The sequence below is a fragment of the Rissa tridactyla genome, chromosome 9 (genome assembly GCF_028500815.1).
Source record: "Rissa tridactyla isolate bRisTri1 chromosome 9, bRisTri1.patW.cur.20221130, whole genome shotgun sequence".
Taxonomy (NCBI): Eukaryota; Metazoa; Chordata; class Aves; order Charadriiformes; family Laridae; genus Rissa; species Rissa tridactyla.
In genome coordinates this window covers 29593449-29614920 of record NC_071474.1, presented here as the reverse complement: position 1 = coordinate 29614920, position 21472 = coordinate 29593449, and the positions used below count along the sequence as shown (strand labels likewise).

The 21472-nt window shown below is 36.6% G+C and overlaps 1 protein-coding gene across 4 annotated transcripts in view; it reads right to left on the bottom strand.

Annotated features, from left to right (window-relative positions):
* DIAPH2 (diaphanous related formin 2) overlaps positions 1 to 21472 on the bottom strand; it is a 229851-nt gene that overhangs the window by 115341 nt on the left and 93038 nt on the right. For all 4 annotated transcript variants that reach the window (XM_054214099.1, XM_054214100.1, XM_054214101.1 and 1 more), the window contains 2 exons: positions 19064 to 19193; positions 4166 to 4289 (listed from right to left, as the gene is read on the bottom strand). In XM_054214099.1, coding sequence (XP_054070074.1) covers positions 4166 to 4289; positions 19064 to 19193 — 254 coding nt within the window. The remainder of the gene's footprint in view (positions 1 to 4165; positions 4290 to 19063; positions 19194 to 21472) is intronic.

The following is a 21472-nucleotide window of genomic DNA, read 5'->3' as shown; positions in this document are numbered from 1 at the left end:
GACCTAGAATTTGAAAAACCACTGAATGGTTCTCTTTTCCAGTTCCCGAAGTACTGAAAAATGCCTCTACATTTAAAAATACATTCAAATACATTAACTCAAAAGGTGGTTACTTCAAGCGTAGGGGCATCTAAAAAAGCTCCTAGAAATTTTCCCCTTTTGGGGTTGTTTTTGAGAAGGCCCTAGATACAAGCAAATTCAGACATTAATGTACATTTTCATGCAGAAATGAAGGCAACAGTGCATTTCAAATTGCCTGAAAAACAAAAACACGCTTTCCTAAAAATGACATCTCAAAACACTTTAAGTGAATTATTTTTCCATAACGAGCTAGAAGGAAATCCCAAGTGTTAACAGATGAGAAAAGTGTTAATGCCATTAACGTTCCTTCAGCGCTCCGTGTCAGTGTGTAAATGATGTCCTGCTGCTCAGTTACTCCGAGAGGAAAAAAGCTTCACAGCATTTTCCAGCTGCTGACATTCTGATTCAGAGTATATTTGTTTCGTCCCCAGTGACGTGCTGCAAGAGATTCTGCAGTACCGTGCTTCGTACAAGAGAATTATCAGTTGATGTTTAGCACACATTAAATATTATCTAACATTCTTGGTGCATAAAAGTCCCCCCCAGACCTAAAGTAGACTTCTCCCCGCCACTGAAGTACATCAAGTAAGGAACTAATAAAACTTATATTTAGTTGTGAGTCAATAGTCGTTATTAGACAGAACTATGAGCATAAATACATCGAGTGAGAATACTTGCCTTTCAAGAAGGCGGCTTTTTTATTTCATGAAAAGCATTCTTTTTTTGATGAATGTTGTTCCTTTCTGAAAATTAAAATTAGTTCACAAATCGCTGTTGTTCTATTTAATAAGATGAGCACGCACTGCTTTGACTATTTTCTACCTGCAGTAATTTTTGTTCTTTCATTCATGGTTCCCTTAATTTTGCAATTCTTTAAAAATAAGCTTTTAGTTCTTCAGATGCATGCAACCAGCTAGAAAAACCAAGTGGCACCATTTATTGCTCTGGTAGACAAAAGATTTTAACAAGATTAGGCATGTTAGTATCCCTGACTGAGGTAAAGGACACAGCTGAAAAACAGAAAAGCCACAACAAAAAAAATAATCTTCATTTAGGGAAAAACTAGTACATCTAGGATACATTATATAAATAAATTAATGGAAAATTGTTTATATGTAATTGTTGAAAAGCAACACAGCAAGAAATCAGTCTCTCTAAGTAGCCGGGTAACAAAAGGAATGAACCTAATGGCCAGCGACCCAGCAGTGCCCGCCTGCCACCCGGCTCCCCCCTTCTCCCTTCGCCTCTGAACAAACCTCCTGCCTAATTTCTAGAGGACTAAACCTTTGTCATGGAGGAGGAAGGGGGGGAAGAAGTGGTATTTATTATTTATCCGTAGTCCTAAGTCAAGACTAATTAATAAGTTAACTCTGTACAACTCGCCATTACTCCCTCTGAAATCTTTTCATTCTGGTGTCCTTACACTTAATAACATTTAAAGTTAGAGCCCATTAATCTGAATATCTTCCTCAATCCCCAACTAGACACTCATGCTTTAACATCACTGAAAAGAAAACAGCAAGTAAGCGTTACATTCAGAGTTTTCCATTTAAAACCAATCTCCTATTAGACGCGCAAACACTGAACTAAAACAAGGAGTGAAAGCCACATTTGTCATAGTTGTAATTACTTTTCTAAACTGTTGAATCAGACTCCCCAGTGCCACATGAAGCTGGGCTAATTATAAAAGAAACCTCTCGCATTTAAAGTTAAATTATTTACAATTTGCCCTTCAAGTAAAGTACAATTCTAGCCACGGATCAGATCATGAAAAAGTTGTCTCAAGAAACACACATAGGTTATTTAATAGAGCATGAAATCCACAGAACTATTCGAAACGCTCAAGCTGTTAGAGAGATGTTCAGCCTGAAATTCTTTAACTTTCTAGTCTCAGTTTGTGCTATCAACAACAATTCTTCAACAAGCTGCCAGAAACAAAGAAATACATACTGGAGATTAAGATGTCATTCACACACCCCCCACCCCTGCCTTTAATATTCATTCTTCAATCTAAAAAACAATACGAGAGTGTAGAAAATTTAAAAATATTCAATGATAAGCAGAAAAAAAAAAAGTTAATCACTTGACATAACTGGAGATGACTTTCTAAAGAAGAAAAACACCATTTATCAGGTCATCTATTAATTATGAAAACATAAATCCTTAGGCAGAATCAGTTCATTTCTTACAGTCTTATCTATTTTGTCAAGCCACCAAACTCCCTAGCACGATAAAAGCTGTCAGGCGTCTACAGTTGAGGGTGCCTATTTTAATTACCAGGAATTGGTAATCAGCTGTGACATCAGTGTACGTGTGCTGAAGCAAGGCTGCTCAGGAGACTTTCAACAATTAGTTTGCAAAAGTTTCACAGGACCCTGCTATTTTTGCTGATACAAAAAGGCATTAGTACATTTCAAAAAACCACAACACCCCGCTTTTGCACTGTCAGATGATCCTTCTTTAAGAAATTCAGGTGATCAACTGCAGAGCAGAAAAAGGTAGGCGTTACCTACTTGGCTCTTTTTTCTAAGCACATCACTTGAGTGATGCAAATCATTTTTATAAGTACAGTAAACACATAGGTAGCAAAACAACAAATGGCAAAGCATTTACTCCACACAAGTGAAAAATAACGTATATAACCTGTAAAACAGAACTGTCAGGCTTAATAAGAAAACACGGTTGCAAAAGGTGTACTGCAATCTGAGCAAAAGTGGGGCTTACTTGACAGTGTTCAGCCTACACACGCGATGACAGAGCAAAGGGTAATTACAAGGCAATATAAGATTTTCTTATGTGAATGTATCACAGGAAAATAATAAGCTTTTTTTATTTTTAATAGCAGTGCTGATAAATGTGATTACTTGCTAGCAAGTCTCCTAACCTTGCAAATAAGACAAGGTGGAAGAGAACATTTAAGTAACAAGAAACAATTTTCCACTTAGTTATGAGTTGTCTCCTTTAAGACACTTTTCTGCAGCCTTGGCAGAAACTTAAAATAAATCCATACAGAGAAGATATTTAATATCTTTGTGAATTTCTGTCACTGAATCCATTCAGATGGTTAATCCTGCTAAAACTTACTTTCCAAACACACAGTAGTTCGGAAAACCTACCTTCATTACAGCCACTTACTAAACGTGACGAGCGGCTATGAATGCTCTAGACATCAATCCTCTCTTGTTGTTTTGGGTTTTTTTTCCTTTGAAAAACCCACAAAACCATGACTTTGGTCTGGTCGCAGTAAGAAAGAATAGATGTCACATGAACTATCTGAGCTTCTGTAAGTGCACAAAAGGCCTCAGACTTACATACCAGACGTGGACACGTACCATATTCCAAATACTTCTATCTAGACGGAAGCGTGCTTTGTGCAAAATAAAACCCTGCAAATTTCTTTTAAGAAGAAAAGGACTTCTGCTTAGTCTTTTCTCACAGTTTTGCGCGCTTGCTGCATTTACAGTATACTTTACTTACTACTTTATAATTTTGAGTGAAAGGAAAGCTGGATATATGAAAATTTTGGAGGGAAAACGGGCTAGACAGACATCATTTGGTATTCTCCCACAGATTTTACTTGGTAGTGCTTAAAGAACCTACAGTCCCTACAGAAATAAAAGGACAAATCAGGCTTGAGTAGAAAACATGTAAACACTTTTGCTCTAAAATGATCTGCTAAAAATAAATAAAAACTATTAACAAAATTCTTACTCTTTCAAAAAAAAATCCAAACCCACAAAACATATCTGAAACTAAAATAGTTTTCTAGATTGAAATGATTCAACAGTTATCATTAAATACCATTCTCTAAGGGCAAGCCCCATACTACTACCTTTATGACGTGACACTCTAAATACTTCAAAAAAAGCTATCTGGTTTCCTCCCTTCGAAGTCTGATTATAAATGCTTTAAGCTATACTCAGTTATATGTCATCTTACTTCCAGCATGTTCTGTTCTGCTTTTCTCTGCACTAGAATAAAAGCATGGAAGAATAGACATAAAACTTATTTTCAAGTGTTGGAAATACTTAGCCAGACGATCAGAAAGTTCAGACCCCCAATGAAGACGTGCAAAAAGGATATGCTCATCTTTTCTACAAACTTATCATGTTCATCTTGTGTTTTAGGGAAATTCTGAATGTCATTCTCTAGGCGCTGGATCTGATTGTTCATTGAATCCAGGTTGCTCTTCAGAGTCTGGGCTGAAACTAAGAAAAAAAATGACAATGAGTAAAATGCTTCCAAATTCCAGAAAGGGTATCAGAAGGGGAAAAAACAATGTCAGTATGAAGAGTCTTGAGGAGAATAATTCCATTAAGTAGACACACATTTTTCTGAATTACTGCTCATAAAAATCCTACTCTTCATAAAAATTAAGTGAAAATATCTAATGTAATACACCAAATCATCATATTTAATGTTGAAATGTCACCACTTAATTCTACCATTAGTTCAAATTATTCAATTTCTATTTAAATTTATTGGTAAAAATTTTAATATTTCATTCTTCTAAATCTAATTCAAAGATTAAAAAGTAAGTAAGGTTCAAAGAGATTTTACCTTATTAATGCATGTACTTGGTTAAATGAATGATCTTATTAATGCATGTACTCAGTTACAGAAATGATTTAAGAAATAGACATGGAGAAAAGATCAAATATTTTTCTTTTATTGAAATTAAACTGATTTCTAGAAACCAACATCTGTGAAATCCTCTGTTAACATCGAAGGTAGATTTGAATAATAGAAGCTACTGATGATTAAAAAGAAGTAAAGGACTTGCAGTATAGCATCCAATAAAAAATAAAATAATAATAAAAAAGAGAGGCTACTCTAAAGAAACACTCTGTCATACGTTATTCTAATGTAAACCACTATTTCTGTCATTTGTATTAAACAACCACTAACTGATACATGGTGACAGAAATCTCCACTGGAATCCTTGACATCACGAATTTGAGGGTGAAGCAATACCACACCACAAAGAAATTCCAGAACCAGATGACAGTGACAGAGTGTCTGCAGAGAAGTCCCTGGTCAAATTGTAATATTAAAAACAAACTGAATCCATAATACTGAGTTTTGTGACATAATCCACAAAGTCCACTTCTCGTTCTCAATTTAAGCCTAAACAGCAGTCTGGCAAGCACTTCCTCTCAATTTAAAGATGCATTTTAGAACCACATTCTATCTCGTGTTCTTTGTCTCCCCTCAGAGAGTTTACAAATACATGCTCTCGAGTACAAGCAGACAGTCTCAGCACCCCCCTTCCCAAAGAGCACTATAATATTTGCACCGTTTCACGTCCTTCCTCTAAATTGAATGGAGAGCATTTCAAGTATACTCCATGTCAGAGGCCATATAAACTCTGCAAACTACTAAATCTTTAATGACAGTGGATATAATCCCGGTCAGTTCTTAAAAAGACAGTGCCACGAACAACTTTTGATATGTGGAATCAGAGGTGAGAGCATCCAGCACATCCTCTACTCTTCAGTAATTGGCCAAATCAATGTTCCTTATTGACTGCAGGCACCTGCTCTACAAAGCAAATGCTGTAGATTTGCATGCCACCTAGCACAAGGTTTCTTTGCTAGTCAAGACAAGCACGTGAATTTTTAGCTTTTTTTAAAGGTGTTTCTGCTTTTTATTATTTTTTGATAGTAAGCCATTTGTTCAAAAAACTGCATAGAGTTTTTTCAAAAGAACGGTTTATTTTCCTATTTCCGTGCAATTTAAAAACCTGTGCTATGACTATGTGAGATTAAACAGTAGCAGGAATTTGATTTAAGATGGCTTGAAAAACAGTATATAGGAAATAAAAATCCTCTAAATAAGGAAGCTGTTCCCAGAACAAAATTAATTCTATATTCTTTGTAACGATTCATATCAGCCATCACACCACCGATTCAACTTTTCATAAGCACACGCAAACACATAAGGCACCGATACAGCTGTCTTTATCACAGGCATAATCTTGATTTTATTCTCAATTTCATCTATTTTATACTGGGTACCAAGGGAACTACTAATCATGTAATGTCATAATTATAGTGAAGCACCTTTTTAAGCTTAAGTGAACCGGGGGGGGAAATAAAGTAGTCTATACAGACCACAGCATCCTTGAAGCTATTATCTTAACATTCGAGAGTTAACCTTGAAACCAACCCCTAAAGCAGTATGAACAGTTATGCACGTTATGGCTGCATTAGTTCAATCACTTGCTATTATTGTCAGAAAAGGAGCACACAGTTTTGCTTGAGCTGAAGAACTGGAATTACTATAATATTTTTATAGGCTATTACATAGCTGGATAGGGAGACAAACAGCACTGGAGTAAGATGTTAGAACTAAAAAATAAATTAGGAAGACGCAAATGGTAATTTTGTTGGTAAAAAGAATAGCAGCTGGTAAGTAAATAAGGAACATAACAGATAAAGTTTAACTGTTTTCAGCAATTTGAAAATATTTAAATGCAGGACCGCTTAGCAAGAGTAGTAGCTTATTTTTGTCTGAAATCCAAAAGCGCAAAGAAATGCAGCAAGCAATGACAAATAATAAGTCTTAGCCTCTGTGATTAAAATGGAAGAAAAATGTTTTCAGTAACTCTGCTTTATAAAACTAAGTTCAGAAAACAGTTCAATTAGGTGTATGCTGACTTTGAAAGTATGAAGGAACTCCATCCAAGCAAGAAGGCTGCATTCAGCAGCTGTGCTTCCCATAGCTAACCTCTACATTCGCACTGAATTACCAAAAAGTATTGTCGAATGTCCATTTTCGCATACATTCTTTTGGCTAGCCCAACCAAACGTACAAGCTCCCGTTCAAACAATTTATGACGCTGCTGTTCTGCAAGACAAGCTTAAAAAGACTACATAACCAAAAACGTATATATAGACTATAATAAAATATCTGCATTTCCTCCCATAAAATTGTTTTATTCGAGATTTACTACTTCACTAATGTGAAGAGGAGGCAACATGAATACCTTTTACTCTTTCAGGGAATATCATTTCTTAAAAGTCTTGCAAGGTTCTAATTTATGAAAGCATAAACTCTACTTGCGGCAAAATGCCATTTTGAAACCGTTCCATAAATGCACATACTAAGACGTCTGTCTCTATCACTGTGCTCCTCAGAGCTGGTGATCACAAGACAAAGGCTTGTTGACCTTCAGTTTCCTCATCATTCCACACGAAAATTAGGCATCCGAGTAGATCTAGTCTAAAAATCCACAGGAAAGGTAGCAGTTGGTCTTCAGTGGCACACGAGCACGGTTCAAGGACCCACACCGGGACAGGCTCTCTGTAGCAGTCATTATGATACTATCCCGTTTAATACTGCAGCAGGAGAAAGCAGCCAACTAAAACCAGTACACAAATATCTGCCTTCAAGACAGGAACAATGAGGCAAATACTCAAGAGACAGGAAAAAGAAGGAAAAAAAAAAAAATCAGCAACAACCACCAGAAAAACCCCTCTAACTCCTACACACCCTAGAATGAGCTGTCCCAAAAAAAGAGAAAAAAAAAAAAAAAAGGAAAAGGAAGCATCCTACAAGAAGCCTGGACATTCTCCTGTATTAGCAGGGAAATATTTGCCATATTTCAAAAGTAAAACAAATCAACGGCAATAAACAATTTACCTTCACCACCCTCACAGCTTTATAGGAGAATTAAAATCCCCACCCCTAGTGGAAAGGCCAGCATTTAAGAAATGGGAAAGTTTGAGAAGTCAAACGAAAGTCAAATTTGCTGACACAGGAAAGAGTGGAGGCAGATAGCAGAAACAAGTTTACAAAAGGATTATTTAGATTTATATACAACAGGTCCATAAATAGATATCAAAAGGAATAGGCAGGGGTGTAACGCTTAGTATGTGTCTGAGAACACACGCGTCTGGTGGGGGAAACGGCCTGGAGGAACGGCAGCGCCCTCCTGAACAGCACGGGGCAGGGCATCAGATTGGGTGGACACCGGGCACTTATAACACCGTTATGCCTTAAGGCAAAAACCACATAAACTCCAAAACCTATATACGGACTCATCTTTGAGGCCAAAGAGAGGAAAAAAAGGCAGCAAGATTTATCAATCTGTACCAAACTGTATCAGACGGGTTCCTTATTTGGCAATAAGAAACGACTCGCTTGTGGAGAGCGGCTGCAACTCTAAGATGGAAAGAAATACCGCATCTTTAACAGGGGTACCTCAAACCACCACAATAAAAGAATTTATGAGAGGAAAAATCCAATACCAGAAATTAAACATGTGTGCCTCAACTAACTAAAGCACTATCACGCAAAATTACTATTAACATATAGGATTAATACAACCAAGGTGAATATGAAGTTATGCATATTAATATATTATCAGATTCTTTTTACGTCAATGGAAGACTAATAAAAGCACCTACTAGATTTATCGATATTCTTTCTGCACAAATACTGTATGAAGCCCGATAATCATACACCATTAAGTCTGAGTGATTAAGAGATTATTTTGTATATTATTATTTATTTGTAGTAGAAATCCCCAGTCATTGAAGAGAAGGCACAGTGACGTTTCGACATGAAGGATGATAATTTTTTTCGTCACTATACTATTTTCCCCATATTAATTCCTCCTCTGTAAAAAAAAAAAAAAAAATCCCATCCACTTATTTTGGAGAAAGCAGTTGCACAGACCACACGCTAAGGCAGGCTTAGTGAATGTCTGCTAGACCACTTTAGTCCTAGAAAATGCTACGAGCAGTTAATCTCATGTTAATGTCAAGCACTAGCTAGTCCCCACAGTCAAGCTAAGCATTTTATACTTACAGTAATACGGTAATAGTACCAAAGGACAGACTAATCCTTTCCAAAATGAGATTGCGTCAGACTAAGAGCCCTCCCCTATAACAAGGGGTGAACTGATGCATTTAGCTTCGGTGCGGTGTCTCTTGCATAACAAACGCAAAAGGTCTCGGATCGCGATGCAAAACAGGGACGGCCACGTCCTCGTTTAGTGAAAACTCTAAAGCGAGAGCCCAAGGACATAAATGACTTCGGTAAGCAAGGGCAAGTCTATATGAAGCAAATGAACAGTGGATTTGTAAGTCTAGACAGTATTTGTACCATAACCACATTGTGAGCATACTAATGATTATTTCTTATTGCCTGAGGGCAGACGGAATTAGTCTTTCACGAAAGTCTGAAAAACAGTTTGAGGGGAAATGGGTGAGCAAGTCCATAATCTGCAGGAATTACAATCATTGATTACTCAATTCATACCATGAAGTAAGTTTATATTTATTAAGAGAATAAATGTTCCGTTGGAGTTAGGGGAACAGTGCAGCTACAGCCTGCTGAGGATGCTGAGTAGCGCAGCGCGTGTGCGCGGGCACCTGCGTGTATCTCAGTGTAGGCCTGTATATGACATATGTGTGTGGACAGATCTACCTGTACTGGGATAAGTCTCTCACGGGTATAAAATACATTTATACACCTATTTTTGTGTGTGATACAGGTGTACCAGGACATGTATCTCACAGGCACGTATGTATATGTACATGCATTTATACATGTGTATACAAACACACATATAAGTAACAGGCGACAGGACAAAAGGAAACAGCCTCAAGTTGTGCCAGGGGAGGTTTAGACTAGATCTTAGGAAAAATTTTTACACCGAAAGGGTTATTAAGCATGCTATCCAGGGAAGTGGTGGAGTTGCCATTCCTGGAGGTATTTAAAAGACGGGTAGATGTAGCACTTAAGAGATACGGTTTAGTGATGGTTTTTGTCAGAGTTAGGTTGATGGTTGGACTCGATGATCTGAAAGGTCCCTTCCAACCTGGGCAATGCTACGATTCTGTGATATATATCTCTATCTTTGATATATACTACAGCATGTCCATATCACACAAAACAACCCATGCCTAAAGCTTCATGGCTGAACAGCTTCCGGACTCACAAGCAGTACAGTTCCCTTAACGTGTTATTTCTCAAGCAATTAACATGTCACTATTCATACTAGAAATCTTTACTAACACTCTATCCCATCTGCAGGATATAAGCTATGCTCAATCACGCTGTCACACTCTGGTATACAGATAAACTATTGTGCTACAAAGGCAAATCCAGCATTAGAAGAAGGATTCTGAAAAGCATGGTACAAATACGCCTTCGGTCACAACTCCTCCTCAAGGCGGGGGTGGGGGGGGGTGGCGGGGGAGAGATATCCCATGCATTATTGCCTCTATCAGAAACTAGGTCTTCACTACATGTTAGCGTGATAGACCTAGAACAAACTTCGACAGTAAAAATAGCTCTGTATTGAAATGTTTTCCCCAGAATGGTCACTGAACTCAGTCATCAGACATTCCGAAGAAGAAATTAAATGAAGACTCAAGACAGCTGAAGTCAGACAAACTCTTAAGATTGCATGCAACCAAGCCCACTAATGATAACAACCAAGCACTCCTCTTTACAGATAAAGATCACGTGTTTTTAACAGAACTTAGGCAGAAGTAAAGAAGTATTGAAAAGGACATTCTTAGGCCAACAGTGTCTAAATTTCAATGCAGAACCCGAATTATAGCAAAAGAAGTTATAATTAAGTGCAAAAGCTCAGAAGAAGTGTTAGAAATGCTTAAGAGGGGAGGTTTAAACACCTTGGGATCAAAGCGAAAAAAACTAGAGCACATCCTAACCAGCTAAGGCACATCCCCATCCTCTTCTTCCAAAAAAGGGTAAGCTTTCTGACACAGACTACTCACGCTGAACAGTCAATGCATCGTGCATAACTCTTTTTCCTGTAAATCTTCCACAGATTTTTCCCTGAATCTCTTTAAAGTTTAGAAAAAACAACTCTGCCCAAACAGTAATGTTTTGTTTATGTATTATGACAACGTACTGTAAATGAAAACATGTAATTCGAAAAAGCTTTAAAATAGAATTTTTAACAGATACATTTCACACATAGACGTGCATTTGTACTTCTAATTTGCATGCTAAGATTTCATTCATCAGCAGGGACTCTGCATTTTAGGTGCCTTATCACAACATCGACAGAGAATGGTGAAGCAAGGCAACGACACAGCTATGCTTTATCATTTCAGACTTCTACAGTAAAATCATTACCTTTGCTAACCAAAGATAAAGCAATTGTGCATCGATTCTATTGTCCCGGCCATTTGCAAGCAGAGACGAACCACAATTTTAAGATAAAGGCACCATGTAACAAGTCCAGCCCCAAGTAGCTCTTGGTTTTAAAGTTTAATGAGAGGTTCAGTCTAAGACACTAATTAGCTTGCAGTCCGAGATGATGTTTAATGAGGCACGTGTGTGCAGAAAGCTCTATACTGCGGTATTGTTCTCCACCTAGAGAGAGAGGAAGGAGACTCAGCAATCCTTATTGGGTGGGAGCGCTCCTCCACAGCAAAAAAGGGTCACAACCTCAACTGTGATTCAGACCTAAAATCACCACAATCCAAATGTTTACAAAGGTATATGACATCTTTGTATGTCTTATCACAGAAAGAAAACAGATATATCTGAAAGAATTTAAGAAAGTGATGACAGATTTTAAACACGCATCTGGAAAAACCTATACCACACAAGCTGCAAAGTTATAAAAAGCAAGTTTTGGGTACAAACTATGAACAGATCTTCAGCTTCTCAGAATAATAACAACAACAGCCATCTAAAGTGAGGAAATTTAATTTAAATATTCCAGGCACTGAAGTGCAAATGCCATTAACAAACTTGCCTTGACAAGTGAGAAAACCCCATTGCCTGTTAGCCTAAAATCAGAAACTTCATAAGCAGCATGTCTTCCTTCTCTCCTCTGGTGCTGAGGAAATTACAAACAGTGCTCAATCCTGAAACGCTCAATATATCCACAGAACAAAAAAAAAAATTCCTGTGGGCAGCTTATATTTAATATCAACATATGTCCAGAACTGTACTCTGGTTTAGGGAATGAATCTGCTTGTCTCAGTTCCAGCAATTATGTGCCATCGTACATGTTTTAAGAGTAAAAGAGTAACTCTGATGTACATAACGCAACTTATTAAGACATTAAGAATCAATTATAAATGGACAAACAGTGCATTAGGAGCCCAAAATGCATTACCACTCTCAGTATCAACATAAGCCAGTAAAACTCCTTCCCACAGCACAAAGTCATTGATCTCCTGAAGTGATATATTGGAACATGAAATCTCTTCCTTTCTTTGGACAGGTCATATTAGCAACTCATTACTGACTCAAAATTGTTTACTTCTTAAGGTCAAAATAATTGGCAGCAAAAGACTGGTCTTCTGAAAAAGAAAAAGCCCTGAGCCCCTAAGAGTCCCTCTGCTTGAATCCTGACAAGAGTTATGCTTATTTTTGTGACGTGCATAAATTCTGTGTGCGCTAACTCCCTCCTTTCCCTGAACTCCCTTTTCAACACCAGCCTTTTCACCCAACTTTTTGGGTCTACCTCACTATGAGTAAACTGTAAACAATAGTCACTGCAGAATATAACCTTTATCAGCTGAATATGAACTGACTTTTCATATTACAAATACAAACCTTTGAGAAAACAGATGCCCCTATTTCAGAAAGGTAACCAGAAGTATTAGAGGTGATCAGTGAGGAGAACGTTGTGTTCAGTAGCATTCCCCTGGCCATACGGATATCTCCTCCAGAGCACTCCAGAAACTCACTTGACTTTGATGTTAATTTAATTACAAGTGTCTTTCAAGATGTTAAAAGTTGAGTTAATTTTGAAAACAGAGCTTATAATCACAAAATCGGTACCTATTAAATAAGAATACTGAAGCGAAACTCCCTGGTATAAGGTGTGTGTGTGTATATATATATATAAGGTGTGTGTGTATATATATATGGTGTGTATATATATACATATACACACACCTTGTATATACATACATAAACATATATATATACACACCTTGTGTGTATATATATGGTATATATATAGAGTATATATATATATATATACTCCGAGGTATAAGGCAAATTTCAAGTGAGGCAAGGGAAAGAAGCTACTGGACATTTTTGTTCTATTCATAGCATCAAGATTTGGAAGCATCAACTGAACGCGCTCAATTCTGCTGTGTTCATTTCAAAAGCCCATATTTCGCACTGTCACTCTTTCTCCATAGTCCAACTTTGCTTGGTTTGTGTACGGAACTGATGTGTACCTGCTGTAACTCACTGTGAAGCAGCTCTGGCACACTATTCAGCAGTGCAAGTGTGCAAAAACCGGCAGAAAGGAATAAAAAGAAAGAGCAAAGCTTTTGTAATACAACCTGTCTGTTGTTACTGAACACTCACCAGAGAAGGTGTTGAACAACTTCACCCAACAGACCTCCCTTCAGGATCTCAACTTCCAACAGGAGTTTGGGCTTTCCCATTACCTGAAGCTCAAGCCGTGCTTCCAGAGGTGTAACAACCTTTCTTGCATCAAAGTACAAATTCAAGAACGCATAAGGAGGAAGTGCTGGTTTTCAGCTTTCACCTCTCCCTAGCGGCTTGTATTAAGGAATTCTAAATGGATTACATAATTTGAGAAGTCATTTAAAGCAGTCTTCAAATCTCAAATGGTTTAACTACAGCCAGAAATTCTTAAATGGTTTAATTTCTATAATAAGAAACAGCCCACGAGAGTCATTTGGACTATTCTTTAATTTTGCCCTTGATATTTAGGCTTCGGGGAGAGAAGGGGATCCTTAAAATGCATGCTCTACAACATAACTTTGTTTATTATAGAATCCAAATTGCAGCTTCAGAATTCAGAACTACCACGATTTTGCAGACCATTTATTACACATTAGAAGATAGCAACTAAATAAATCCTCAAAATCTTCACAGACTGGGAAAATTTAGAAAGCAGTTTTGCAGAGTGTAAGCCAATCCAGAATCCTACTGAGTCTCCAGCAGGATCTCTTTCAGAAATTGCACCTTGTAACTACAGCATCCAAACTATCTGTGAAGTTTCTGCTTCCCTGTCTTCCTTGCCGACACTGTCAATGAAGGAGAACATGTCTGTCAAAAAACTTTTAACGAGATGACGCATAAGCTACCATCGATGTGGTGTTGCTATATGCAAATACAGGAGAGCTACTAGAGAAAAAAAGTCGTCTTGTATTTGAGGTACCAAACTGCGTAGTTACTGTATACAGAAAAACACATCGAGACATTCCAATATTGCGATTTACGTGAATGAAGAGAATGATAGAAGTCACTACGCAGTGCAAGATTGACTTTTGATTATGATGCAAAACGCCAACTTCGCATTCTATTATGGAGAGAAAAGTCACAGATGCAGGCATTAAACTTCTCACGCCAGAAGGCATTGTCTATTTTATATGCACTAATGTGCCAGATTGGGCAAAATCTGTTTCAGCAATTTAAACTGCGCAAGGTGGAAAATACTGCAGATCGCTTTGTAAAAACAGTTTCTTCTATTGCAACGAACTATAAAACTTTGTTTGACAGAAAAATGACTACTACTTATGAGTATGTTTTAAATTGCTATACCTTAAAGCAACAATGGCACAGAATGTTTTAAACTGTTTTCCCCACTCTAAAATTATGGCATTAAATCACAGTGAAGTAAAGCACTTGTACAGAATTTAGAAATTAATATTTTCTTACAGTATTTGTAATAATATATTAAGTATATACATATTTGCATTCCACAGTGCTTCTGATTGCTAACATCCTTTCTAGAGAGATGCCTTAACTGCCAAAACCATATGCTTGCAAATTAAAGCAATAAATTTTTTGTCTCAACATGAGTGAGAAATCTGTGCTCCTGTTACTACTGCTTTTTAGTCTACTACACAGACATAATTCACCTTCCCCAAGGCGTCTTTCACTTCGTTTTACTCAGAATGCTCCATGTTTCTTTTAACAATACTTTAAAAGAATTATTAGGTGGTATATATAAGGCACAGAATTCTGTATCTTAAGAACTGGAAAAACCCCTCATTATCCCTGAAAGAGGCTATATTATCTATATTGCGTTCACAGTTAAGCTCAGCCCTTCGCTTGGAGTTTAGCTGTTCTTGGGAGTCCTATTAAACTGCTCAGCTCACCCCAAAATCCATCTATACACACGAGGTGTCACTAACTCCTACAACATGTCAGGCGAACATGAAGAATGGCCAACTACAGATAACAGCATTCCATACCCAGCTGTTGCTGAAGAAAACACCAGCAGGACAACACAAGCTCACAAACCTTCATACGACTCCACGCAGCCCGGTAAGTCCCACTCTTGGCAGACAAAGCAAGCAGGTAACACAAGTATGTCAAGAACTGTTAACCGTTGGAGGAGCTGGACACAATGTTCAACTGATACGGTTATGCTTTATTTTAAATACGGCCACAATGTTTAAAACCATGAGCTGCGGATTTATAACTGTTGCCCTTTTAAAATCTGAAATCAAGTTGTTGTTATAAAACACATGGCTAATGTTCCTCCTCTTAATTTCATGTGTTACATGTTTCTTTTTTATGATTTCTGGGAGGCTTGACACTCAGAGGAGTTTCAAATTAAAAAAAAAAAAAAACAACCTATCGATTCTAAGGAATTCCAAATTCTACTTTTTACAACACGACTTTGTCCAGGAATCCCAAACTTGTTACCTGAGTTTAGGAAGGTACCTCCTGTTTTTGTTTTGAAGTTTTGTTTGACTGAACCCCAAGAAAGGGACTGAAATTTGCAAGGCGTTTAGTAAAATCGCGGATTATAAAATGGTGAGACCAAAAACCATGAAAAGCAGCAACAGGAGTAACAAGTAAAGGTAGAAATACGAAAAAAGGCTTTGCGTAGTTTCAACAATAGGGGAACAAGAGGAAAACACTGCAGACTGGGGAAGGTAAGTGAATATTACTTCGATCAAAAAAATCCAGTTTGTCACAATCTTGTGATTTTTTTATTGGTTTTCCTTTCATACAGTCTGCTTCAAGCAAGAAGGAATGCTTTTCCAATAATCTCTTGATAGTTAATCAGTTTGACCTTTGCTTATACTTTCCAGAATAAAACTGTTTCCTAATTTATTTTTCCTTTTCATAAACCTCTAGGTTGATCTTCCATCTTTAAAAAGATCAAATATTTTATTATACCTAGTAACAGATTATTGAAGATTTTAGTACATGCACGGGCAGTTCATCTAATCCCATTGACCTTTTCATACTAAAATCCAGTTTTATGCTTTATCTGCTATTTGTTAAAAAAAGACAACACCATCCATTATTCAGATGCTGGTTCTTTATTCCTATGGGAAAATTAAAGCAAAACAGGACTTTATTTCTGTTTACGAGAAATTGAGAAAATGCATCCAAGATTTAAATGGAGTTGAATAAGCTAAGTCTTGCATTTGGAATTTTATGTACGGTTCAAACTATGAGGCTGCCTTCTGCCTAAAAAGTAAGCAGCATACATCTCAAGTAATCAGACTGTCACCTGTTTAGCTCATATTTCCTTAAAATTCACACAAAGATAATATTTACTGGTAAATTTCCTTCTACTTTATGCATAACTAACTGATGCCAATGTCCTCATATCTGTAGCCAATTTATTCCAAAAGAAGCCTCCTACAGGAAAAATAAACCTAACTGTCCGCCCCTAAAACCACTGGTTTATAAAACACCAAACAATAAATAGGAAGTGAAAAATCTTCTCTTCCACACAAAGCACATTAACTTCCTACACAGAAAAAACGACCACAACTGACAGAAGAGATGAACTTTACAATTAAACAAAACCCAAAAAGTACCATGGGTAACAGTTGAAGCAAGTTGCACAAATCACGTTTTTTCTGCCAAAAATGTGCTTTGTTACAGAAAGCAAAGAAGGGCTGAAAGGGAAGTCTTGGTCATTAAAAATGAATGGTAATTTATGCTTCTGATAAGAAGTCACCACTATTTATAGGAATCGTAATGAGCTTTTATCTCAGAGAATGAAACAAATTTAACTGCAATAAAACCTCTTTCATACATATTCTAAGCATCAGGATTATTAGTGACTTTATTCCTATTAATATGCTTTCTCTCTTTTAGATGCTATAGCTTAACTAAACTTTACTAACTCTTTTGGTTTAATTCCTCAAGTCAACTTACAGAACATCAGAGGCTATAAAAACCCCTATAAAAAAATCTCAAAAAAAAAAAATCACTATAAAAATCTCAAAGCTGCAAGGTAAAGCATTAGCCACGGGAGAAAATTAATAAAAGATAATAACATGTGCCTGGTAAACAATAAGGCTTTGTAAAGAATTTAACGATAGATACAAGAATAAAAAGATTAAACTTTAAAAAAACCACCGCCGGAAAAGAATTACCAAGTGGTAGAAAACATTTATGGAATTTAGATAAGATGTCAAACTGCCATTTGCATTAATAAAATTAATCACTACGTTACTCGATCATAGGTCCTTGCGAACACTCTGGCCAGACCAGTGACACTTATTGGGTTAAAAAAAAAAATTAAAGAAAAAAAAATCAGTTTGAGGGAGTTATCTGACTCTGTACGAGAGGTCGGGAACAATCACATTGACAGCCAACAGCAAAATTAATAGCAATTGTAAAAATTCTTTGTGAAAGATCCATAGTAGTGCTCAGATATAAGCAGCCGGTTGTACGCTGTTTAAGCATGCACCTTTATTTATATATGTGTGTGTGTATATATGGCACATTCAAGATGGTAATGTACAAGTTATCTCCTCAGTCTCTGTACTACCTTAAAACACAACACCATCCCCAACCCTACAGAGACAAATCAGCTCCCTTTTGTCAATAGGTGTTGATGCCAATGAAGTATTCATCAGTGAAGAGGCAAGTGATGCATGGAGACATTTATTCAATATAAATAAAATTTAGTTGCTATGCAGAAAAACCCCATGGAAAGGTACTTGCAAAGTCTGAGAAGCAGCACAAAAATGGTATGACAAAGACAATGTCATAAATCTGTGAATAAGTTGGAGATGAAACAATACCAAAGTTAGGTTGATTGATGACCTATTCCTTAAGTCCTCTGGGAAAAAAAAGAGTCCAGCTCTCACTAGACTGAAGTTTAAGATAGAAGACGACAAAGTGAAAGAAAATGATGGTCTAATTAAGAAAAAGTATCTAACAGCTAACCACTGTACTGAAGAGACACTGACTGATAACACTGAAAAAAAAAAGAGACAAAAATTTGCAAGAGAAAATCTGGATAGAGCTAGCAGAAACGTGTATAAAACTTCTCTTCCCTTCTCCTTCCCTTCATATTCTTGTGCTCCCCCCAAGTCTTTGTCCTCTGATGCATCAGTAATGCACAGTCAAAAAACCAGTTTGTGTTATTTCCATCAACCGCTATCACATAGCCTCCGCTTTCGACAGCTAAGCAACAAGTGCGCCAAGCTGCACAACATATTTCACACAAAAAGTTACCCAACAAATGAATTAAGTTTTTTTATCATATTCACTGGGCTATATTACTGACTGACCAAAAATAAAATCAGTATTAAACATTTGACTGTACACTATAATTAAACTATACATTTCATATACAGTCTGGGATCTTTAAAAAGCGTATTTGTTATTCTATATTCAAATGTTAAATCACACGTTAGGAGGAGGAACATACCATGTGTGTACACATGCGCACACCTGGGTGTTCACTCTCAAGCAACAAGACCTCAAAAGCTTAATGGTAAACTAAACATCATCGTTACACTGCTTACACAAATGACGATCTGTGATTTTCTAAGTACTTCACTGAAATATGCTGTATTATTTCCACAACCTACTTGAGAAGAGAAGTTTATTACTGTTTTTCTCCTCCTCACTCCTCCTCAGGTCAATAAATACCAGAAAAGCAAAATCCAGGTGGATTATCAATGCTTACAGGTTACGTAATCCTACAATCTAAAATGAAATGTTGGAAGTACTTAATGTCAAAGCAAACAGCTATTACCTTGAGGTGTTTCATCTATTTGCTTACCTTTACTTGCACTCTCAACATGCTGCAATTCATCTGGAAATTTTAAGATGTCCCGGTAATTCTCCTCACAGATTTCTGCCAGAAAATGCAATAGGGTTGTTTTCTGATCTGATGATTTAGTATCTCGAATCTAAAAAGTGAACACAGGAGAAAACAAAGATGGAAAAAAAAAAAAAATCACTTTTTTTTTTAGTAAAAATTTTTCAATAAAGTGAATACTGAAGATGTAAACTCATTAGCAAAAAGTTACCTACAAATGAAACAAATTATTTAAAAAATTTCTCCCATTCTTTATAATTTAGGACTACAAAGGGAATCTATCCCTATGCTGTATTTTTTTTAAAAAGAATAATTAATTATGCTGAGAAAAAAAACCTGAAGACAGTCCATAAAGTTCTCAGATTTTAACAACATGAGTTCAGAATGTTCGCTGTGATAACAAGAAAAAACAATAGCTGTGAAGAGAGATTAAACAGAACAGAATTCAGTTCACTCCTTCAATGCCCCCCACTGCCAGATTTCTAAAGGAGTTGCTCTGAAACGCCGCAGAGCTGGACAGCCTGCTAAAAGTCAAAATCTGTTCTTTTACCAGTCAAGTTAAAGAAACTCCTTGTCGTAAATCCAGTTTTTTATCCAAGCAACATCTACACCGTGCTACTTTATCCTAAAGACTTTAAGACAAATTCTACACAGACACATGAAATAAATGCACCCCGACGTACTGGAATACAAAACGACAACAGAAAAGCAAAGGTAATCCTAACTGCCAGTAAAGAAAATTTAATACGTCCAGTTTTATTTATGAAAAACCGCATGAAAGTTGTGCACAGTGTGAAGAAATAGGTAATTGCGTATTTTCACTATCCTCTCAGCTGCAGAGGCAATTTTTAGTGGTCTGAAATAAACTAGTCTTCTTGAAAACGATAAGACACTCTCTTCTCCATTAACCTAGCCGCATTAACTGCTAGAATCTGCTTGTTATTTAAAAAAAAAAAAAAAAAAAAACAAAAAACACACAAAACACACTGAAATAAATGTTAGAAAAAAGGGCTAGCGGGAAATTTCCAAATAAACAGATACTTGTGGCTAAACCCCGTGTACACGCAAAGGAATATCATGAACTTAAAAGAATGAGAAAATGAATTTAAGTCCAAATTTAGTTTCTCCATTTTCATGCAGCTATAAAGAGAGAATGCATGAGCTGACTGAAGATTTAGTGGAAGTGGAGATTACCCCTTCTTTACAAGGGCAAGACAGAGAGTAGGTGTATGCAGAAGTTCGAGATAAGCATACTTCACTTTTTACAGAGAATTAGTATTACAAGTATATCTGTAAAGATTTTTTTTTTAACCGCCTTTTACTAACTCATCTAGTACCGTTCTTACACAGAAGCAAGCTACAACATACACAACAAATGAAATCAAGGATTTGTTTAAGAAGAATACATAAATGTGTGTGTAAAATCTCCTATTTGTTTTCTCATTCTCTAAATCACTAGAAGTTCTAATTCTATAATCCTCATGACACGCTTGCCATCGATGTTCAATTTAATACAGGCCTTTCAGCTTTAAGGATTACCCTGTTAAGAATAAATGAGTGCAGTCGAAAAACAGGCTTTTAAAAATATAAGGTATTTAGGCAATTAAGAATGCAATTTAATTCATACCGATTCGGTGATTAAAGACTAAACAATGCTCAGTAATGGTACGCAGTTAAAAGGTTCTAATGTGTTGCGTGCATAGAAGTTTTTCCAACTTGAAAAAACATAGTAGATTTAGTGGCTAAACATCTGCACAGTAAAAAGAAATTGCATTTCAATTTGTCTGTGAACAAGAACTGTGGGATTTGCAGTCTTTGATCTCTCTGACATCAGCAAATAGATAAAGCTTTTTTTTTTTCCCCCCTAAATGGACAAAATTATTTTGCCTTCAGATTACAACAGAAACATGTTTTGTCACCACCAGTAACATCATATTAACAAGAGTTAATATTAGCACCTGCTGTGTTGTTTAAAACCTGTAATAAACAGTCATTCGGATCTGACCCAACTCTGCCAAATGCTCTTCTTCGGCCCAGTCAAGAAACGCGCCTCAGCTGCGTTCAACCACATTTGACTTTCAATAGCTCAGACACACAGCGGGTAACCCTGAGCTCTGTTTGATCTTTAGAATCAATATATATACTTTAAAAATCAAGTTCTGGGCCTACTGATATAATGAGAAGATAAGGAAGATAGGTGTTTCTTGAGTGTAGTTTAGCAGATATTATTTAAATATAAAAATAGAAATGAGTGATAGGAACTGGAATGTTATCAACAGGGCTGTGTCTTTACATCCTCTGTATTCACAGAGCGTACTTGTATTCAGGTTAAATTGTTTGTCTGCTCTCTTTTTTTATTCTTCTTTAACA